The 18,522-nt window shown below is 32.1% G+C and overlaps 1 protein-coding gene across 1 annotated transcript in view; it reads right to left on the bottom strand.

The window, feature by feature from the left end:
- The window catches only part of LOC143044756 (extracellular matrix organizing protein FRAS1-like), a 92,787-nt gene that overhangs the window by 10,060 nt on the left and 64,205 nt on the right, over positions 1-18,522 (bottom strand). Inside the window, exons 35-56 of the mRNA XM_076216890.1 lie at positions 18,242-18,422; positions 17,198-17,506; positions 16,263-16,442; positions 15,666-15,790; positions 14,107-14,247; positions 12,874-13,128; positions 12,014-12,106; positions 11,570-11,720; positions 10,923-11,146; positions 10,194-10,458; positions 9,768-9,848; positions 9,201-9,370; positions 8,826-8,949; positions 8,135-8,346; positions 7,659-7,806; positions 5,618-5,823; positions 4,912-5,068; positions 4,103-4,303; positions 3,545-3,732; positions 2,932-3,015; positions 1,116-1,892; positions 115-373 (exon numbers count right to left, since the gene is read on the bottom strand). Of these exons, the coding sequence (XP_076073005.1) occupies positions 115-373; positions 1,116-1,892; positions 2,932-3,015; positions 3,545-3,732; positions 4,103-4,303; positions 4,912-5,068; positions 5,618-5,823; positions 7,659-7,806; positions 8,135-8,346; positions 8,826-8,949; positions 9,201-9,370; positions 9,768-9,848; positions 10,194-10,458; positions 10,923-11,146; positions 11,570-11,720; positions 12,014-12,106; positions 12,874-13,128; positions 14,107-14,247; positions 15,666-15,790; positions 16,263-16,442; positions 17,198-17,506; positions 18,242-18,422 (4,531 nt within the window). The remainder of the gene's footprint in view (positions 1-114; positions 374-1,115; positions 1,893-2,931; positions 3,016-3,544; positions 3,733-4,102; positions 4,304-4,911; positions 5,069-5,617; positions 5,824-7,658; positions 7,807-8,134; positions 8,347-8,825; positions 8,950-9,200; positions 9,371-9,767; positions 9,849-10,193; positions 10,459-10,922; positions 11,147-11,569; positions 11,721-12,013; positions 12,107-12,873; positions 13,129-14,106; positions 14,248-15,665; positions 15,791-16,262; positions 16,443-17,197; positions 17,507-18,241; positions 18,423-18,522) is intronic.

The raw sequence follows: 18,522 nt of genomic DNA, 5'->3' as shown, positions 1-18,522 counted from the left end.
ATATCTTCACCTAAAGATGAAATGTCATTTTCATATTCAACTTTTACAGACCATCAAGTCCACAAATAAATAAATTTACAAGATGAAATACATTATAATCAAATGTTGGCCTACCTCTAAACTTTGTTTGAGTTTTTAAATCTATCACAAGTCTGCCATCCCTGCCTACCAGAACTTTGAGTACTTGTAAATCTCCAGCTATCTTGCCCTCACTCTCCAGACCAGTTTGCCACAGTATATTACTATAGTAAAAGGAGAACTCCATCTCTGTGTGGTGTTGCAGTGAGCCCCACCCTACAGGAGCCGTGGTATATAGGTAGTAAACATACAACGGAACTCTCACAGTCAAGTATGTTTTTCCATTGTCTTTAACCTGCAGAAAACAACCCAAAGAGTAAAAAGAATACCCATATTGATGATCTAGACATACTCCCACTCCTAATTCAAAGTATCGTAAAACAGGAATTAGGTATCTGACACTATATGAAAAGCATTTATATGATACATTAAAACTTATTAATTTCAAGCAGTTGACCAAATATGGATGACATTTTATTTGTTCCTTCTTCAATGTATGAAGTTATAAGAATTTCACGGAAACTGATACTAGAGTGATGTGAACTTTTGCTACCAATTGAAGGCAATTGAGATAAAAAAAAAATATTAATAAAAGCCATGTTTTGTTCCTTTTCTTTATGTGTGTACTGATTTGATGTAACCAAATAATACATCATATCTTTTTTACCATTGCATTTTAAAGAATGAATATTTTAAACATTAAAATTAAAATTGGTTATTAGCTATAGATAACTGTTTTATATTTTTATAGAATATCGTTGATCATCACAACGAGATTGATTTTCTCGCTTGAGCTGGTACAGCGAAAGTGAGAAAAGCAATCGAGTTGAGATGACCAATGATAATCTGTTTATCGCTATTTTACCTATGACGACGTTGTCAATTTCAATGTCAATTTCGTTAGCAACTCCACGTGGCCTCCTTAGTTTCTAGCGATAATTTTTCCATCTCAAGTGAGAAGCATGATATGAAAATTATCACAAAAAAAGATCAAAAGAAAAATGCACAAAATAGCGATAAAACTCTTTATTTCTTACCTGGAAATCCGAGACAACTTTTCCACCACATAGATCTACTAGATTTGTCATGTGATACCAAGCTTCAAAGTTCCACATGCATGACTTCAGGTCCAAATGGCGATATAAATCAATTGTCTCATTCTGTCTCAGACTGGGATCAAACTGATACGGGAAATTATGTGATGGTGGAAACATGTGATTGCTTTCTAGAAATCCACTCTCTACAACGTTTTGTCTCTCTTTGTCTGTGATTAAGTTAGAACAGACATGCTGTTGTCTGTAAACTGGGTCAGAAAGTACAAATCGTAGGTTATGAAGTGGATGGGTGGATATAAGTGGCAGGTGGCCATCTTGGTGTGGAATTCTGATGGAGATGCGTACCTTGTTTGGATGTTTCTCATCTTCTGGTCCAACATAATCAAGTTTTGCCAAAAATGATTGTGCGCCATAAAAATTGTTTGTCCAACTGAAGACGGGAGATTTGCATATTCCATCTTCACTGCTGATAATAACTGGGTCACTCCTTGTTGGTATACCAGGATTAGTATTTCTATGTAAAGGTTGGGCAACACATCTAACATGAAAATTAGGTCTAAAGTAAATGCTATCAAGAACTTTTGTTTCCACACTGGTGAACACTGTGTTGTCTGTAACTGTAACAAAAGGTGACCTTGAGTTGTCGTCTGCTATTGGCATGGCAACCTCCCAACTATACAACATGGAAGTCTGGTTGATTCCTGATTTTTGACACAGTGAATGTGTCACAGCATACGATGGGTAATGGACATCACATGGCTGAAAAGAGAAAGGAGTAAGTCCAGTAAGACTCCTTTTTGGCCCCAAAATATAGCAGTTTTACAAAATTGTTAACATGTAAACTTTTAGTTATTTATTGGAAAGTAGAATGCTTCTGCTACATAAATATGGGCTGTTTTTGACAATACAATGCACATATATCGGGTATTAGTATCATTAAGTCTTGCTAAATTACTGAAATAGTCACAATTATAGCATTTTAGTTAAATTTCAGACGTGTTTCCGTCTTACAATGTAAATGAAAGTGGCTGCATTTGTGTTCATTCTTAATATTGAAATGAAAGTTGTATTTAATGATAATACATAACATATATAAAGGTTTAGGATGAACACCGATGCGGCCACTTTCATTTTTGACAAAAACCATCTGAAAAGAGACATTTTTTGGCATATTTGATAGATTTTTCATATTTTAGCTTAAATTGGAGCTTTTTTTCATGACTAAATTAGTAAAAATCTTTTACATAAACTAATTCAATCAAATGAAATAGACACTTAAGTGTTTAAAAAGTGTCCATAATCTTTCGTCAGATGAACCTGATATTTGAGGCAAAAATCAGCCCTTACCGGGACCTACTCATTTACCAAATCTTTGTACTGTACTGTCAATGATTTAAATTAATCTATGATGAATCAATTATGTGTATATAGTGATGTCTTCATAGAAGTTAAGCAATACTTAGAGAACGGTGATCTAATTACAGAGTATCTGTATTACTATTTTTTGTTTATGAAGAAAAGCCATTCAATTTGGGACATTTAAAAAATGCCATGACTAATAAACAGAAACTTACAAATTCAGGACAGCTAAAAATAATTCATACAAGAAGTTAGTAAATTATGAAATTCCACTAAAATTTTAAAGTACATGGTTTATAGTTAAAATAGATACAAACAAGAATATTAACAAAGCAAAACTATTCTAAGACTATTACAATACCCCAATAAAATTGTATTCCTACTCTTAATGTGACAAAAACACAAAGATAACCTAGAATAGGTGCCTACTTATACTTACTGTGACACAAACTAAAGGATAACCTGGACTAGGTACCTGTTCCATTCCAATGTCAACATTGTCATAATGAAGTAAGGACACAACCTATAAAAAAAATATTTGTGCTTGATTATGACTGTTATTCTTTACCTTTTTATAAAGTACTGCTTAGAGTGAAAAGTGTTTTTTTTTCATCTATTTTGTTACACTTAATGAAATATAAAACATTTCTAAAAGTCAAGAAACTGCCCTTCTGTAATTTTATTTCATTACTAAACTTAAACTTTATAATAAGAGGCTGTCAGAGTGTTTCCTGCAGAGTTTGAGCTCTGAACAGTTGAGCAAGTATGAACACTACATTTAAGCTTAAAACAGCTCTGAATTTGGAATGTGATTGAATATTTGAAACAGCATAGGTTTGTGACTCAAAATCAATGCAGTCAAAGAACTGAAATATTTGAAATTGGACATTTATCTATTATGGTCCAATATTCAAAATCTTAGTACATTACTAGAATCAGCATATCAAAGAACCCAAGGAATTCATTTCTTTTTTAATCAAGAAGGATAGGTTATTATATCTACCAGTTAATAAATACAGAAAACCTATCAATATAGATTTAATTTTACTCACAACTGGAGGAGTAGGCAGAACAAGACTACCTGATACTTCATCGTCTAACACTGTGACAGTTGTAGACATAATGTCCCCAGGCTCAGCACCTCTCATGCTTTTCTCATCTAACACAATATAGAATGACTCATGCCATTCAGTGTTACTGTTATATATAACATCCACAGAAAACTCAATAGATCTCATTCCTAAAAAGGAAAAAACATGGAAGTATGATGACAGGAAATGCAAATTTCAACAGGATACTATATAAGTTTTTCTGAAAATATTTTTAACAATATAATAATGTTGTTGATCTGATTGTGTCTATGCATCATGCAAAGCTAGAAAATTGTTTCGAAATTGTCTATAGGTCAAAATTGTAGGAAAGATCTACGAAAGATCTCTTCAGAATTTTATGACCTCAATTTAACTATTCTTTACAGAAGTGAAGTAAAAGATTTTACCAGTACTGTAGATGTAATTTATTTCTTCTCATATTTCTATAAAAACAGAATGAATATTGAAATGTATACATGTATTAAACAGAAATACAATTTTTATAACTTTCTCGTATACCTGGTTTAAACTGTAATACCAGACTTTTAGCATTATAATCCAGTCCTGACAAAGCTGATCCATCTCTAGTACTACACCTAACAACAGAGGTATGGTTCAGATCTCCCATTCTCATCACCATGACAACCAATGTAGAAACAACATCAGCAAAGACAGGTTCCATTATACTGTAGTCTGCTAGCTTGAACTTTATCCTAGGAACTAAAATATGTATAACTTAAGAAATAATACATTATAAGGCTTGAATGAATATTGAATATACAATTGTTTGGCTCTTAAATAAAAATATCTTACCACAAACAAAAGAAGGATAGTTGTAATACAAAAAAATATACTTTTCAAAAACTTGCTGAGTAATATTTTTTTTTATTAGAAAAACATATTTTTACTTAAGAGAATTGGCTTTGATAGTTTTCAGAGATTTAATACACTACTTAAAAAGTCTCAAATGTTATTTTTAAACTTGGTATATGGTACAAACACCTGCAGCTGTCTCATGTTTGTTAAATATTGATTTTGATGAATTTCTGTCTCATTGATGTATAGTAAAGGTCTCCGTTTTATGAAAAAAAATATACCTAAATGTTAAAATGATTCACCCTGAATCTATCCAGAACTGAAATGTGTGACAACAATATAGTTGAAACAGATTCAATAGACAAAACAACAGCCAGCAATGATTATGTTAAAATGTGGATTAACATTGTTAAATAATTTGTGTCATTGGGTAGGTGTTGCAGTGGTATGTCTTTTTAAGTCATGTCAAAATAGTTTGTTTTTTTAACAAGTAATGAATCCTGCTATCTTACCATCCTCATCATTGACAACAAAGATTGTTGTCATGGTAACCTGTCCTAATTCTGCTTTACAGAGTTCTGTCCCTTTAGGTTCTGCCAGTCTTAGGTAGAACAATTCTCTGGGTTCATAATCTCCATCATCAACTATGTTTACTGTACAATTCTTCACCTGAAAAGTTCACATTATTTGGTGAAAATAGTTAAGAGAACTTCCCTGGTTTTTTTTTTAACACTATTGTCAAAAATTTGATTGCATGTCTGATAGTTTATGATAGGATTATTCATTATATCTTAATTAAAAAAAATTAAAGTGACTAAGGATATAAAGAAATTGACATAGCCAATATTTATATAAGTCAATTTGGTTTATGGCATTGTTATTGTTTGACAATAAATACACTAAGAAATCTTTATAGATTGAATGACAATTTTTACACTGGGTTGCTTCATTAAGACATGCATTACCATTAAAGACTGGTGGTGATTTCATAGTTCTGTAATCAATGGTTGGAATTTTTTGTTGTTGACTTTTTCTGTGTTCTATATTGGTAAATTCTTATCTAAAAACCTTTTATGGTTAAATAACTACCAATGTATGCATACAATTTTTTCCTAGATTTCTTGATAATTGTAAAACTAAATTGCAGAGATTCATTATCTTTTCCTAAAAGTTAATATAATCAAACTGAAAATTATAAAAAAAAACATAGTTTAATACCTTTTCCCCAGGTAGAAATGTTATCCTGGAAACTTCTGTGAGTGGTCTTTCGTCATAGTCCATCATGACATGTGCTGTGTTTTGTCTTGTGTAACAGATCACAGAGGATTCAAAACTAAGATCACCTGACCTGTACACAGGAACGTGGATTGACCTTGAACTCTCATCAACTGTGTACTCATGTGAATCAAAATACATTATCGGAACTGAAACAAAACCACATTTCTTTCAAAAATAGCTAATATTACAAATCAAAACTAAAATTTATGTTTTGTTAACAATTCTTGCTTATGCCTTACAAAAACCTGATAAATGAGATTAATAATTTGCCAACAGTTACAAACATAGATATCTGTTTTCTGTAGAATATATATTTCATTGTTGTATTTTGGTTTCTTCTCCAAATTTTGTAATACATGTACTTAGAACTATTAAAACAATGGTCCTATCAAGAAGTAACAAGAATGTGTCCATAGTACGTTTAATCCCGCTGCAAATGTTTGCACCTGTCCTAAGTCAGGAATCTGATGTACAGTAGTTGTTGTTTGTTTATGTAATTTATACGTGTTTCTTGTTTCTCGTTTTTTTCATTTTATATAGATTAGACCGTTGGTTTTCCCATTTGAATGGTTTTACACTAGTAATTTTGGTGCCCTTTATAGCTTGTTGTTCGGTGTGAGCCAAGGCTCCATGTTGAAGGCCGTACATTTACTTTTCTGCATTGGCTAGAGGTATAGGGGGAGGGTTGAGATCTCACAAACATGTTAAACCCCGCCGCATTTTTGCGCCTGTCCCAAGTCAGGAGCCTCTGGCCTTTGTTAGTCTTGTATCATTTTAACTTTTAGTTTCTTGTGTACAATTTGGAGTTTAGCATGGTGTTCATTATCACTGAACCAGTATATATTTGTTTAGGGGCCAGCTGAAGGACGCCTCTGGGTGCGAGAATTTCTCGTTGCATTGAAGACCTGTTGGTGACCTTCTGCTGTTGTCTGCTCTATGGTCGGGTTGTTGTCTCTTTGGCACATTCCCCATTTCCATTCTCAATTTTATTGACATATAATGGTTAACTTTTTTTAAATTGTTATTTGGATGGAGAGTTGTCTCATTGACACTCACACCACATCTTCCTATATCCATAGTACACGAATGCCCCACTTGCACTATCATTTTCTATGTTCAGTGGACCGTGAAATTGGGGTCAAAACTTTAATTTGGAATTAAGATTAGAAAGATCATATCATAGGGAATATGTGTACTAAGTTTCAAGTTGATGTAACTGTAACTTCATCAAAAACTACCATGACCAAAAACTTTAACCTGAACTGCGCACTATCATTTTCTATGTTCAGTGGACCATGAAATTGTGGTCAAAACTATAATTTGGCATTAAAATTAGAAAGATCATATCATGGGGAACATGTGTACTAAGTTTCAAGTTAATTGGACTTCAACTTCATTGGACTTCAACTTCATCAAAAACTACCTTGACCAAAAACTTAAACCTGAAGCGAATGGACACACAGACGGACGGATGGACGGAGGCACAGACCAGAAAACATAATGCCCTCTACTATCGTAGATGGGCCATAAAAAAAAATATTGAACATTTTAAAGTATTGAGTGTGTCAGATCATAAAACTTTCCAGTCAGTTTTTTGTACTCATACTCCAAAATCAACCAATCAAAATGGCTGGATTTCATGTTTTGAGCATGATTTTTGTGCTCTGAGCACTGAGCAAAGTTTTATGACTTCAACCCCAGGGCTGTAGGTTTTGTTACAATATCACTTTTATCATAAAAATACAAACAGAAAAGTATTACTGATGTTTAAAAGTCAAGTCTTTTATTTCGTAATCTCCCTAGAGAGCTGTATGTATAACAAATCTAGTAAGTTAAGTAAAATTTAATACTGTATTTTACATAAAGTTTACTCAAGCATATATGTTGGTGTATTATATACATGCAATATAAAATGGAGGCAACTTTTAGTTTACTTGAAATAAATTAAGTACTTTGTATTATTTATTTCCCCACTACTTACTGTCTAATTCATTGTCATAAATGCTAATACTGGCAACATATGGCATGGACAGAATACTGCCTATAGGTGTACTAAGGAACACAGCAAATGTTTCATTGCCCTCTAACTTAGGGTCAGCAACATCATCTAGTATGGTTATTCTACATTTCTGGGGGAAAAAAATCATTGATTTAAAAATTATGACATTACACCTCTAAGAAAATTTAAGAAATACACATCATTTCTAAAAACTGTTAGGTTAAAAAAAAAACAGAGACAAGAGACAATACCGAGGGGGCAACACAAGTTGTTAAAGACAGGAAAAATCATGCTTGTTACAATATCTCAATTGGTCAGATCAAAATATGACTAATTATTTTAAGAGTTTTAAGTTCCATTGACAGTTTGATATATGTCCTTGTGACCATTATTCCTTTGAATAAATTTTTGAACAGAGATTTAAACATACAAATTAAATTCCCTTATAAAGTGATTACCTGAATTGTCTCCCCTGGTGCAAATGTAATCTGACTTGAGCTAGGGATATAATCCTGTCTAGGGGTGGCAGAAGGTGGCTCTGTCATCCTTGTAGCACACCAGACCATGGAGTCATGTGATAGATCTGATCCACGACGTACAACTTCCACTTCCACATCACCAGAGTTCTCATTAAAATGGTACTGAGAAAGCGACAGGTGGATAATGGATTCTGAAAAATACAACAAACACAAAATTATCATTGTGTTCCATTCTTTATTGTTAAAATCTTTTGTGTTGCTAATATAACAGCACATTGCCAACTGGAAAAACTCCAGCTCTAAAACTTTGTTCATGTATAAATATCAATCTTGTCATTAAGTGTCAAGATACATGTCAAGATATAATTTGTGTAATGAACTTCTGAAGAAATCAATAAATGTTTCAAAAAATAGTAAAGCATGTTTTTTAAAGCACAAGTCTATCAGGTCACTTAGGAATAGAAATTCTTATCATTATTAGCTACCAAAATGATCTGCATGTCAGGTTGGAAATCAACAATGTTGATAATCTATTTACATTAGCTTGTATGCAAATTTATAAGAACAATAATTCAAAATCCGTCAAGTTATTTGATTTTTTTCAATTGAAAACTCCAGCATGTACCAGTATGAGGGAGCAAATTAAAAATAGTTCAAGCATATTATTTACCATCATTTGGTCCCCTTATAATAACTGTCGCCTTGTCCATTGGACCAACAACTGTGTTGTATGTAGGGGCTGATAACACTAACTCAAACTGCTCAGAAGACTCAAATTCACTGTCATCTATAATCTGAAAGCAATAATAAAAAGGTATGATATCCAGGTTTCTCTTCTCCTTTAATCAAAGTTAGAAAGGATGAAATTTCATTTTATCTCTTCTCCTTTTAAAGTGCTATGGTAAACACTGTTTCAAGCAAATGGAAAAGAAAGCAATTTTAAACTTGCAAAAAGAGTGAAATTTTCATTTAGTGTGATATTTTATGTTTTTTCAGTTCTATGCTGTAATATTCTCTGTATAACGAGTCCAGACTTGACAATTACCTTGACATCACAGTTAGACCTGGTCATCCCTGGTTGAAATGTCACTCTGTATACATTAGTTTGTCCTCTACTGATGTAGTCAGAGCCTGATTCAAGTGAGTCTAGACTGCTCCCTTTGGCTGTTAGACTGGTAGTGTAACACACAACAGACACACTAGAACTTAAGTCACCTGTAATCAATATGATGAATAACTTTTTGAAGATTCTACATGTTCAGAAATTCTTACCTGCATTTATTTTGACATGTTCAGTCATTAGGAATCGTAACCTTTTTTATATTGGTACAAAGACAACTCTAGAAAAATGATAGAAAGCTTGCAACTATTACTGAATTCTGAGGCTTACTGGTTATGATAATTATATATGGTCCACTAAGAATTGATATAGACAATGCTATTCTTCAAGTTGATTATTAGGGACATTAAGAGTTTAAAGGACTGTAATTGAGATTGAACTGGCTGTTTAAATGTTTTAAAATCATCCAATATCTCTGATATTATTTTCTGATTTTCCTGGAAAAGTATTGTTGAATACTGACTATTGTCACTAGTTTTCTATTACATGTACCTGTTCTTATAAGGGCAGCTGACACCACTCCACTTGTCTCATTCACACTATATACAAGATCCTTGAATTGAATGGTAGGCACTGAAATGATAAGAACAGACATGTAAATAAGATAACAATTTTTTTATACTTATAGATATGTTGTTCTTTCTGTGTTCAAGTGTGCATGCTTAAAGTAGATATATATGATAAGACCATATAATCCAAAGACCTTAGTTTGTCAAACATAAAATTCAATTATCAAAATTCAATTTTTAAAACCAAAATAAAGTTTTTATTGACCTAAAATCTAGGCAAAGACATTTTCTTTTTCTATGATTTTTTCCCTTCTGCATGTAAAAGGATAATAATATTCCAAGATGTAAGAGAGCCTAACCATGTAGCATACATATTTAAAAAGAAAAGCACTTCATATAACACACTTACTGTCTTCTTCATCTGATATGATCACAGCGACCTTATTATTAATTCCAATTAGACTATAGACAGGCTGTATCAGTTCTACAGAGAACCTTTCTGGACCTTCAAATGTTGAGTCATCATTGATGATAATACTACACACTTTCATATCCTGCCAAGCATCAAACTGGACCTGTCCTGAATGTTCCCTATAATCCTGGTCTCCTGGCCTAGTCACTGATTGGGTATAGGTGGCAGTGTCTGGGCTGGTTTTACATGTAACTACACTATACTGTAGACAAAAGATAAGTAGTATGATTGCCAACGAGACAACTCTTCACAAGAGATCAATTGACACAGAAATTAACAACAATAGGTCACCGTACAGCCTTCAACAATGAGCAGTATGGTTAAAGTCAGGGTTTATACTCAATTGTAGAAACACTCACACATGAAGGATGTTCATGAGTCAATACATATATATAGAAATTACATCAGAAGTAGACCTTATCTTGGGTAGAGGACTGTGACAACAGGTACTGCTTCAACTTAAATATAGATGAAATATTTGCCACTGGATTTTATTTAAATTAATCCTATATGGCAATAAGACCAGTACAAACATAGGACTTACTTTGCAAATTTGATTGCATTCCTTTAAAATATCTTTGATTAGTAAATATAAATAAATATGAATAAATATGAATAATCATGGGTCATTTAAGTCAATGTTACAGCAACACAACAATATATTACCTGCTTCAGATTTCCTTTTTTAACAACTGGTACCCTGATGACTCCTGCTGACTCTGATACATTGTATTCAGGGGAGATAAACTCAATCACAGACCACATGATGTGGAATATATTATTGGATATTCGATTGGGCTTACTATCAACAAGGTCAAAGGTGAACATATCTTCAGTTATATCATCCTTGCTGGTCAGTACATAACTGATTACTTCATGGTCAATGTCATCTGAAAATTAAGATAACAAGTCAATAACAAGTCGATTTTTTTTCTCTGGATTGCATGATACAATTAGGGTTTGATCTATATGAAGTTTTATACTAGTAATATTTTACAGTGAAGTTTTTAACTCTTTCCCTTCCTCTATCCATATAGTAGTGACACCATAATGACTCAGAACTTTTTTCCAATTGATTTTGTTATTTGTTTATTTGTCTATCATTTTCTCATTGACTTTTTTAGTTGTTTATGCAGTTATTTTTCAGATGTTTGAAAATCAGAAACTGTGTCCTTCAAATTGTTTACAAATGATTGAAGCAAAACTCACTCTCCTTTTTGATAGACTAATAAAGTGTTAACTTATCAAAACAATAATCCCTTCTTTGTCTTAAACATTTTTTAGTGTGTGCAGACTAAGACATAATTGTTAACCTTGTGTGAAAGAATATATAGCCACTGTAGGATTAGCAGTATTCTCTAGTCTTCCATGTTCTGGTCCCCTGGTTATCACATAAGTCAGCTCAACAGGTGCAGTATCAACATCAGTGGCCTCCAGTTCTCGTGGAGTTATCAAATTATAGGCCTGCGAAGCATACAAAGAGTGTAATATAGAACTGCATTCATATATACTCCTTTAAGTAAATAGAACACAAGAACTTTAGTTAGTTGGTTCACATACCAGATGTCCCACATTAATGGAAAAATAGCATTCTTCCAAGAAACAGTTCCTCATTTTTGTTTTTTCTTTCTGATTATCAAAACTATCCCACAGAGCTGAGATTGTTCTACATAATTTATAAGGAAGGAAGCTGAATTTCTGAATTTCTTCATGGGTCCACTTTAAAATCATTCTTTAATTAAGTTAAATCAACTTACCTGATTTCCTGACTGTTCCAAGAACTGTAATCCTAAGTTTGTTTTTAGAACAGGGCTCCCATCGTCTAGTGGCATGATGTCAATTTCAAAATCCTACAAACATAATATGTAATGAAACTTTAAAAAAGTAGCATTACAAACTCATTAAACAGATAGAAGGCTTATAGAATTGATAAAGACCATAAAAATACAACACTATTAGGCCTAGTTATTTCAACATCTTATTTTTTATTTAAATCTTTTCTTGCAGAAGAATTCTCATTCGGGGACCAAAACAGTGAAAATGACAGAATCCTTCCTCCTTGTAAAAGTATTACTATATATTCATTCCATTATATTTCATAGTAATTTAAAATCTTCTAGGCATAGATAGAAAAATAAAGTATTTCATTTAATAAAAATAAAAATAAACCAATCAGAACATTCCAAAAACAGATCTTGGATGTTTCGAAAATTTAATGAGCCCTATTGATTGCATGCTGGATTTTTTTTTCATATATCACAATTTTTCAGATCTCCTTTGATTCACTATTGTCAACTGATTGGTCCAGTTTAAAACAGTAAAAAAAAAATCAAAACAATTGGTGTCTAAAGCTGAGTTAGCTATTTCCTAAACATAATATCAACCCTTTTTTTTAGAAAAAGCTTGTTGATTAAATTTCTTCAAAAAGGGTGGTTAACTTCACTGTCAAAATCTTATTTATATAGGACATGAAAATTTTACAAGCTTCACATTTTTATTATAACAGAAAAATGCTTATGCCTATTACTGACATTACTGTCTTTTTTTAAAGTAAAGTTAAAGCTATGGCTTCCAAAACAGTCATATGTTCGACTCATGACTTGAACACAAACTTTACCTCAGGATCTCTTTTAACACTTATATCACCACGACTCTGATCTTTCTGCATAGCAAACACCTTAGTGGCGCCATCTGTCACAGTAAAGGAAAAGTTATCCTGAAGTGTCTCACTACCATCATGATGATAACTGATTAGCCCATTATAGATATCAGCCATTGAGAAGGTAGTCACAGGCATGTAAAAGTCTCCTTGTTTTAAATCCAGTCTGCCATGTACTGGCAGATTCACAACATTAAATATCAAAGAGCTTTCCTACAATAAAATAAAAACCCTCATCCAAGGTAATCAGTACATGTACAGTTAGCTCTATTTTATTTTTTCTACATTTGAAAAGAAATTTCTTTAAGATACCAGATATTTATCCTTGTTTTAAAAATTTCAACAGCGAACATACTTAATATAATTGTATCAATAAACCAATTTTTTGAGACGTTTCAGCCATTGGCCTTCTTCAGTTCTTTATTTTTCCTCAACTACATGGCTGATATTTATCCAGCAAGAATTATGTTACATTTATTATAGGATTAAACACATTTTTTCTAGAGAGTATTGATGTGTAAACCGGGGCGATTAACTCACAAACTAAATAAAAGTCCGAAGGACTTTTATGTAAAAGTTTGTGAGTTAATCGCCCCGGTTTACACATCAATATCCTATAGAAAAAATGTGTTTAATCCTTTTAATTCTTCAACCAAATAATAATAATAATTTTTAATTAACAACGCTACTATAATAACCATCAAATGCACAATTTACATGTCGTAGCTAAGAAGTTGGCCACCATATTGACTTTCTAAAATCCATAAATGTTCGAAATATGCAACGGAATTTTAAAATAAAATAACACCTACCTCCAAAACTCCATTTTAATGAGGTATTATCCGAATTTGAAGCATTCAAGAAACAAAATAATCTTTCCAATGAAAGTTTTCATTCGTATGACGTCGTGATTTGCCATGACGTAAATTCGCCAAATCGTTCATGAAATTTCGCGGAATTTTATTTAAATCTTAAATTTTACACATTTTCGAAGCTTCAGTGCATTTATTTTATTTATTTATTTGGGGTTATATATGCACAAAAATATACACAATTGTTATGCATTTGTTTTCTAAATTCTAATTGACCAATCCAATGTAAGTATTAATAGATATGCAAATCATATGAGAATTATTTTTATAATTTCCAGGATTGCATGGTTTTACAAAATAAAAAATCAACAGATCTTACAGGAGTATCTTGATCCTCAGCCTTCAGATCATACTCTGTGATAGTTTTCCTCACCCCTTCCTGAACCCTTAGACCATTATTAGTCACAATAGGTATTTCATCATCCACTGGAGTAATGGTTATATACAACTTCTGAGTGATCTGTCAAAAAAAATCAAAACAAACTACAATATAAGTATATTGACCATAGACATTGGTGGAAATTTTGTCAGACCAACTGCTAAAATGAACACAAAATAACAATATTTTCATAGAATTGTATGGGTTTTGAAAGTACAAATAGAGAGCTTTTAACTTAAAATGAAAAAAAATTTAGTATTGATGAAAAACCAGATGCTCCGCAGGGCACAGCTTTATACGACCACAGAGTTCGAACCCTGAACAGTTGGGGCAAGTATTGGCACAACATTCAAGCTTGATACAGCTCTGAATTTGGATTGTGATTAAATAGTTGACACAACATAGGTTTCTGACACAGAATGAATGTGGTCTAAGAACTTAAACTTAAAAACTTAAAATTTTTAAATTGGACATTTACCTATTATGGTCCAATATCCAATATCTAAATACATGGTTAGATTACCGTAAGCATATCAAAGAACCCTAAGAATTCAATTTTTGATGAAATCAAATAAAGTTTAATTTTGGACCCTTTAGACCTCAATGTGGACCAATTTGATAACCGGGCCTAAATATCAAAAATCTAAATACATGGTTAGATTCAGCATATATCAAAAAACCCCATATATTCAATTTTTGTTGAAATCAAACAAAGTTTAATTTTGGACCCCAATTTGGACCAACTTGAAAACTGGGCCTATAATCAAAAATCTAAATACATTTTTAAATTCAGCATATCAAAGAACCCCAAGGATTCAATTTTTGTTGATATCAAACAAAGTTATAGTGCGAACACCAATGTGTCTTCGGACGACGACGACGTCCATGAGGACCCAAATGTCATACCAATATACCACCACAAAATTTTTTTGTGGTCGTATAAAAAGAAATTAAACTTGAATTCATTTTTATATTGGTTCCAAAATATAAATTCAAACAGTTTTTTTTTGGTTTATAGTCTAAGACTGCTTGCTACAAGGCCAATGATTTCCTGGCTACAACATAATTGTTTGACTTGTCCGATGATCTGGAATTTTTTAGAAGTCTAAAATCCACATGAGCTTTAGTGAATTGTTTAATATATATAGTATCTTGCATTGACTACCTATATTTCTCATAAAGGTGGTACCTAACACTATAGGGAGATAACTCGGTAAAATAAGCTAAATGTTTTAATTGCATTGTATTTTAAAAGAAATATTAAGCTTCTCAATGATCGATATTAGTGTTTGTCAAACTGCTATATATCCAACCATTTTTTTCCGATAATGTGTCTGGTTCAATATTTTGAAATTTTGATCTTTTTGTCAAAGCATCAACGTAAATGTTTTGTCAAAATTTTATAAAAATTAAACGAGCCAAATTAATTTCAGTCAAGGAGTTTAGTACCACCTTAAAAGATTTTTTTGGTTCCTCTTAAACTAAACTATTGTTTTTACCTGATTACTTCCATCAGAGACAGAGAATGTAAAACTATCCATGTATATCTCCTCTTTACTGGTGTGTATATAACATACACTATTAGCTGCAAGGTCTGACTGGGTAAATTCAGATATTGGTATTCCTACAAAAAAAAAACTTATGTCATTCTATGTTCAGCATATATGTAATTTGGCTTAAGACTGGATTCATGTATTATTATAATCATTATAAACAAGAATGTGTCCATAGTACAGGGATGCCCCACCCTCACTATCATTTTCGATTATCAGTGGACCTTGAAATTGGGGTCAAAACTCTTATTTGGCATTAAATTAAAAAGATAAAATCATAGGCAACATGTGTACTAAGTTTAAAGTTGATTGGACTTCAACTTCATCAAAAACTACCTAAAGTATTTAACAAAAAAAACTAAAACTTGAAGCAGGGCAGACAGACCAATGGACAGACGAGCGAACAGAGACACAGACCAAAAAACATAAATTGGGCGTATAAATTAATAGTTGCAAATCAGTCAAACAGTGCTAAATGAGAAACAAAGTATCCATGAAAGCAAGTTGATTAACAGTACTGCAGTGATTTATATTTTAAAATACCTTGATTACTGGTAAGTTCTAGATGACCAAGATTAGGAGCAGACAGGAGGTAGTAATGTAACAATCCAGGCTCAGAGTCTTCATCAGTAAATGACAGGACTTCTGTTGTTATCTTGATCTCTGCTCCTTCCAGGACAACCAGTTCTTTATTGGCTATTACCTTCGGAGGTATTCTGTCTTCTGTAAAAATAAGAACAAACGAACGTCATTTCACTTGAATTGGTTCTTATATTATGATGTAGAAATAATGATAATGTGCAATGGTAATTGTACAGCTTTGTACTGTTTCTGCTGAACTTAGCAGTAGAGTAATAGCTGGTTTGATATATATTTCTGTCACATCTGGGTTTTTTCAACGCAATTTTGTTACGGTAAAAGAAAAGAGCAGCATTATTTTTTTAAAGACCAAAAATCGTAATTAATAGAGGATGAAACACTTCATTACTGTACAAGTTTTTAAATAAAGAGAATTAGTAATCAAAAATATTTTTTTGTTAGAATGTATACCTATGCAAAAACCTGCATGCACATTTAGTATTCATGTCTTTTGATATTCTTTTTCAGACATCATAAGGAGAATATGACATCCTAGAAAGTTATGTATTTGATCAAGAAAGAATATTATGCTAATAGAATAATAGAACAAATATGTGTACATGTACATGTCCTTGCCTAGTCTAAATAATTGTGACGTCTTGAAAGGCTATTGTATTTTTTTCTTTGAAGCCTTACATTAACGCAGGAAGGCATCAAAGCAAAAATTTTAAAAAAGCCTTCCTAGACTTCATAATTATTTGGACTAGTCTTTACCAATTTATTGAGTACCAGATAACTATAGCTCTTTCAGATTTTTCTCTATAACACCTTCCTTATATAAAGCATTTTAGAAACATATTAGAAAATCATCATTTAATCATATCTTATCACAAATTTACCTGTTACAGTTATGTAGAAAATCTGATCTATCAACTTGTTTCCTTCTGGATCTGATACATCAAATTTAAATGTCAAAACACCAGTTATCTCCCCATTAGGATGTTCAAACTTCAGATGACCTTGATCAACATCTAACTGAGTGAAACTCTTTATTGGTCCTCTTGTAGAAACAGGCACTTTTCTGTTTTGATTTGAAATTAACAAACGTCCACCAGTTGGGTCACGGGTCAAAGTGTAGGTCAGTTTCTTATCATCAGAGTCAATGTCTGTTGCTTTCAGATCTTGCGACTTTATTGGAATTGTTGATCCTAAAAAACACCAAAAAACATTGTCAAACTTCTATGTTTTATGGAAAGTGGTGGATTGTAGTAAATTAAGTTTGTTATTAACTATAGCCATGTTATATATTATAAATTCAGAAATTATTAAAAGGATTTTATTAATGCGCATTAATATTGCGACCTAGTGAGTCAGGCAATACTAACTCATATTATGATTTCAGATAAATATATCTGTAATGATATATCTCTGGAAATCGATATAGTATAAATCTCTCAATTTTGTTCAATCTTCACAAATTGCGATAATAAATGCATGCACTAATTAATGAACTGACAGTATACTATCTAACAATTTTGGTGTAAATAACCTTATGTTAAGGAGATAACCCTACACTCAAAACAGAAGGGTATTTGATAGCACTTTCTGAAAGGTTTTGTCACTAGACCGTATTCTAAAACTTCAGCTTGGTACATTTCAATACATACGGTGAAAATGAAGGTAAGTGATCAATATCCCTAAATGTAGTGTTTCAAAGCTGTTGATACATGTTTAAATTCAGGCTTTATTTGCATTTCACAAAAACAAATGGCAATATGATCTTCAAATAAATATCTTTTTTAGGGCTAAAGCAATTTGGTACCACCCTCAGAGTGTATCTGTTTAGCATATGACCTCTAAAATATTGATATTCAAATCAAGTTGTTAGGTTGATGTCTCTGTGCTGTTTGACTAACATCTACTTTCACCTGTATGAAAATTACCTGCTTTTAACATTAATCCTCTGTTAATTGCAAGTCTTGGTGTTTCATCATCTACTAGACCAATGACTATTTCTAATGCACTTGTATCAGTAAAGTCTCCATCAGACACTTGAATTGTTAACCTATCTCCATATGTAGCTCTACCATTGTGCTGGTATACTATCAAATCATCTAAAATCTCCTGAAAATAGTCAAGAATAAAATGTGAAAAATTTAAACATTCAACTACTTTTTCAAGAAATTCTTTACTTTTGATACTAATGGACATAATAGACAAATAC

This window comes from Mytilus galloprovincialis, chromosome 9, assembly GCF_965363235.1.
Source record: "Mytilus galloprovincialis chromosome 9, xbMytGall1.hap1.1, whole genome shotgun sequence".
NCBI lineage: Eukaryota > Metazoa > Mollusca > Bivalvia > Mytilida > Mytilidae > Mytilus > Mytilus galloprovincialis.
This window is presented reverse-complemented; position numbering and strand designations above follow the sequence as displayed.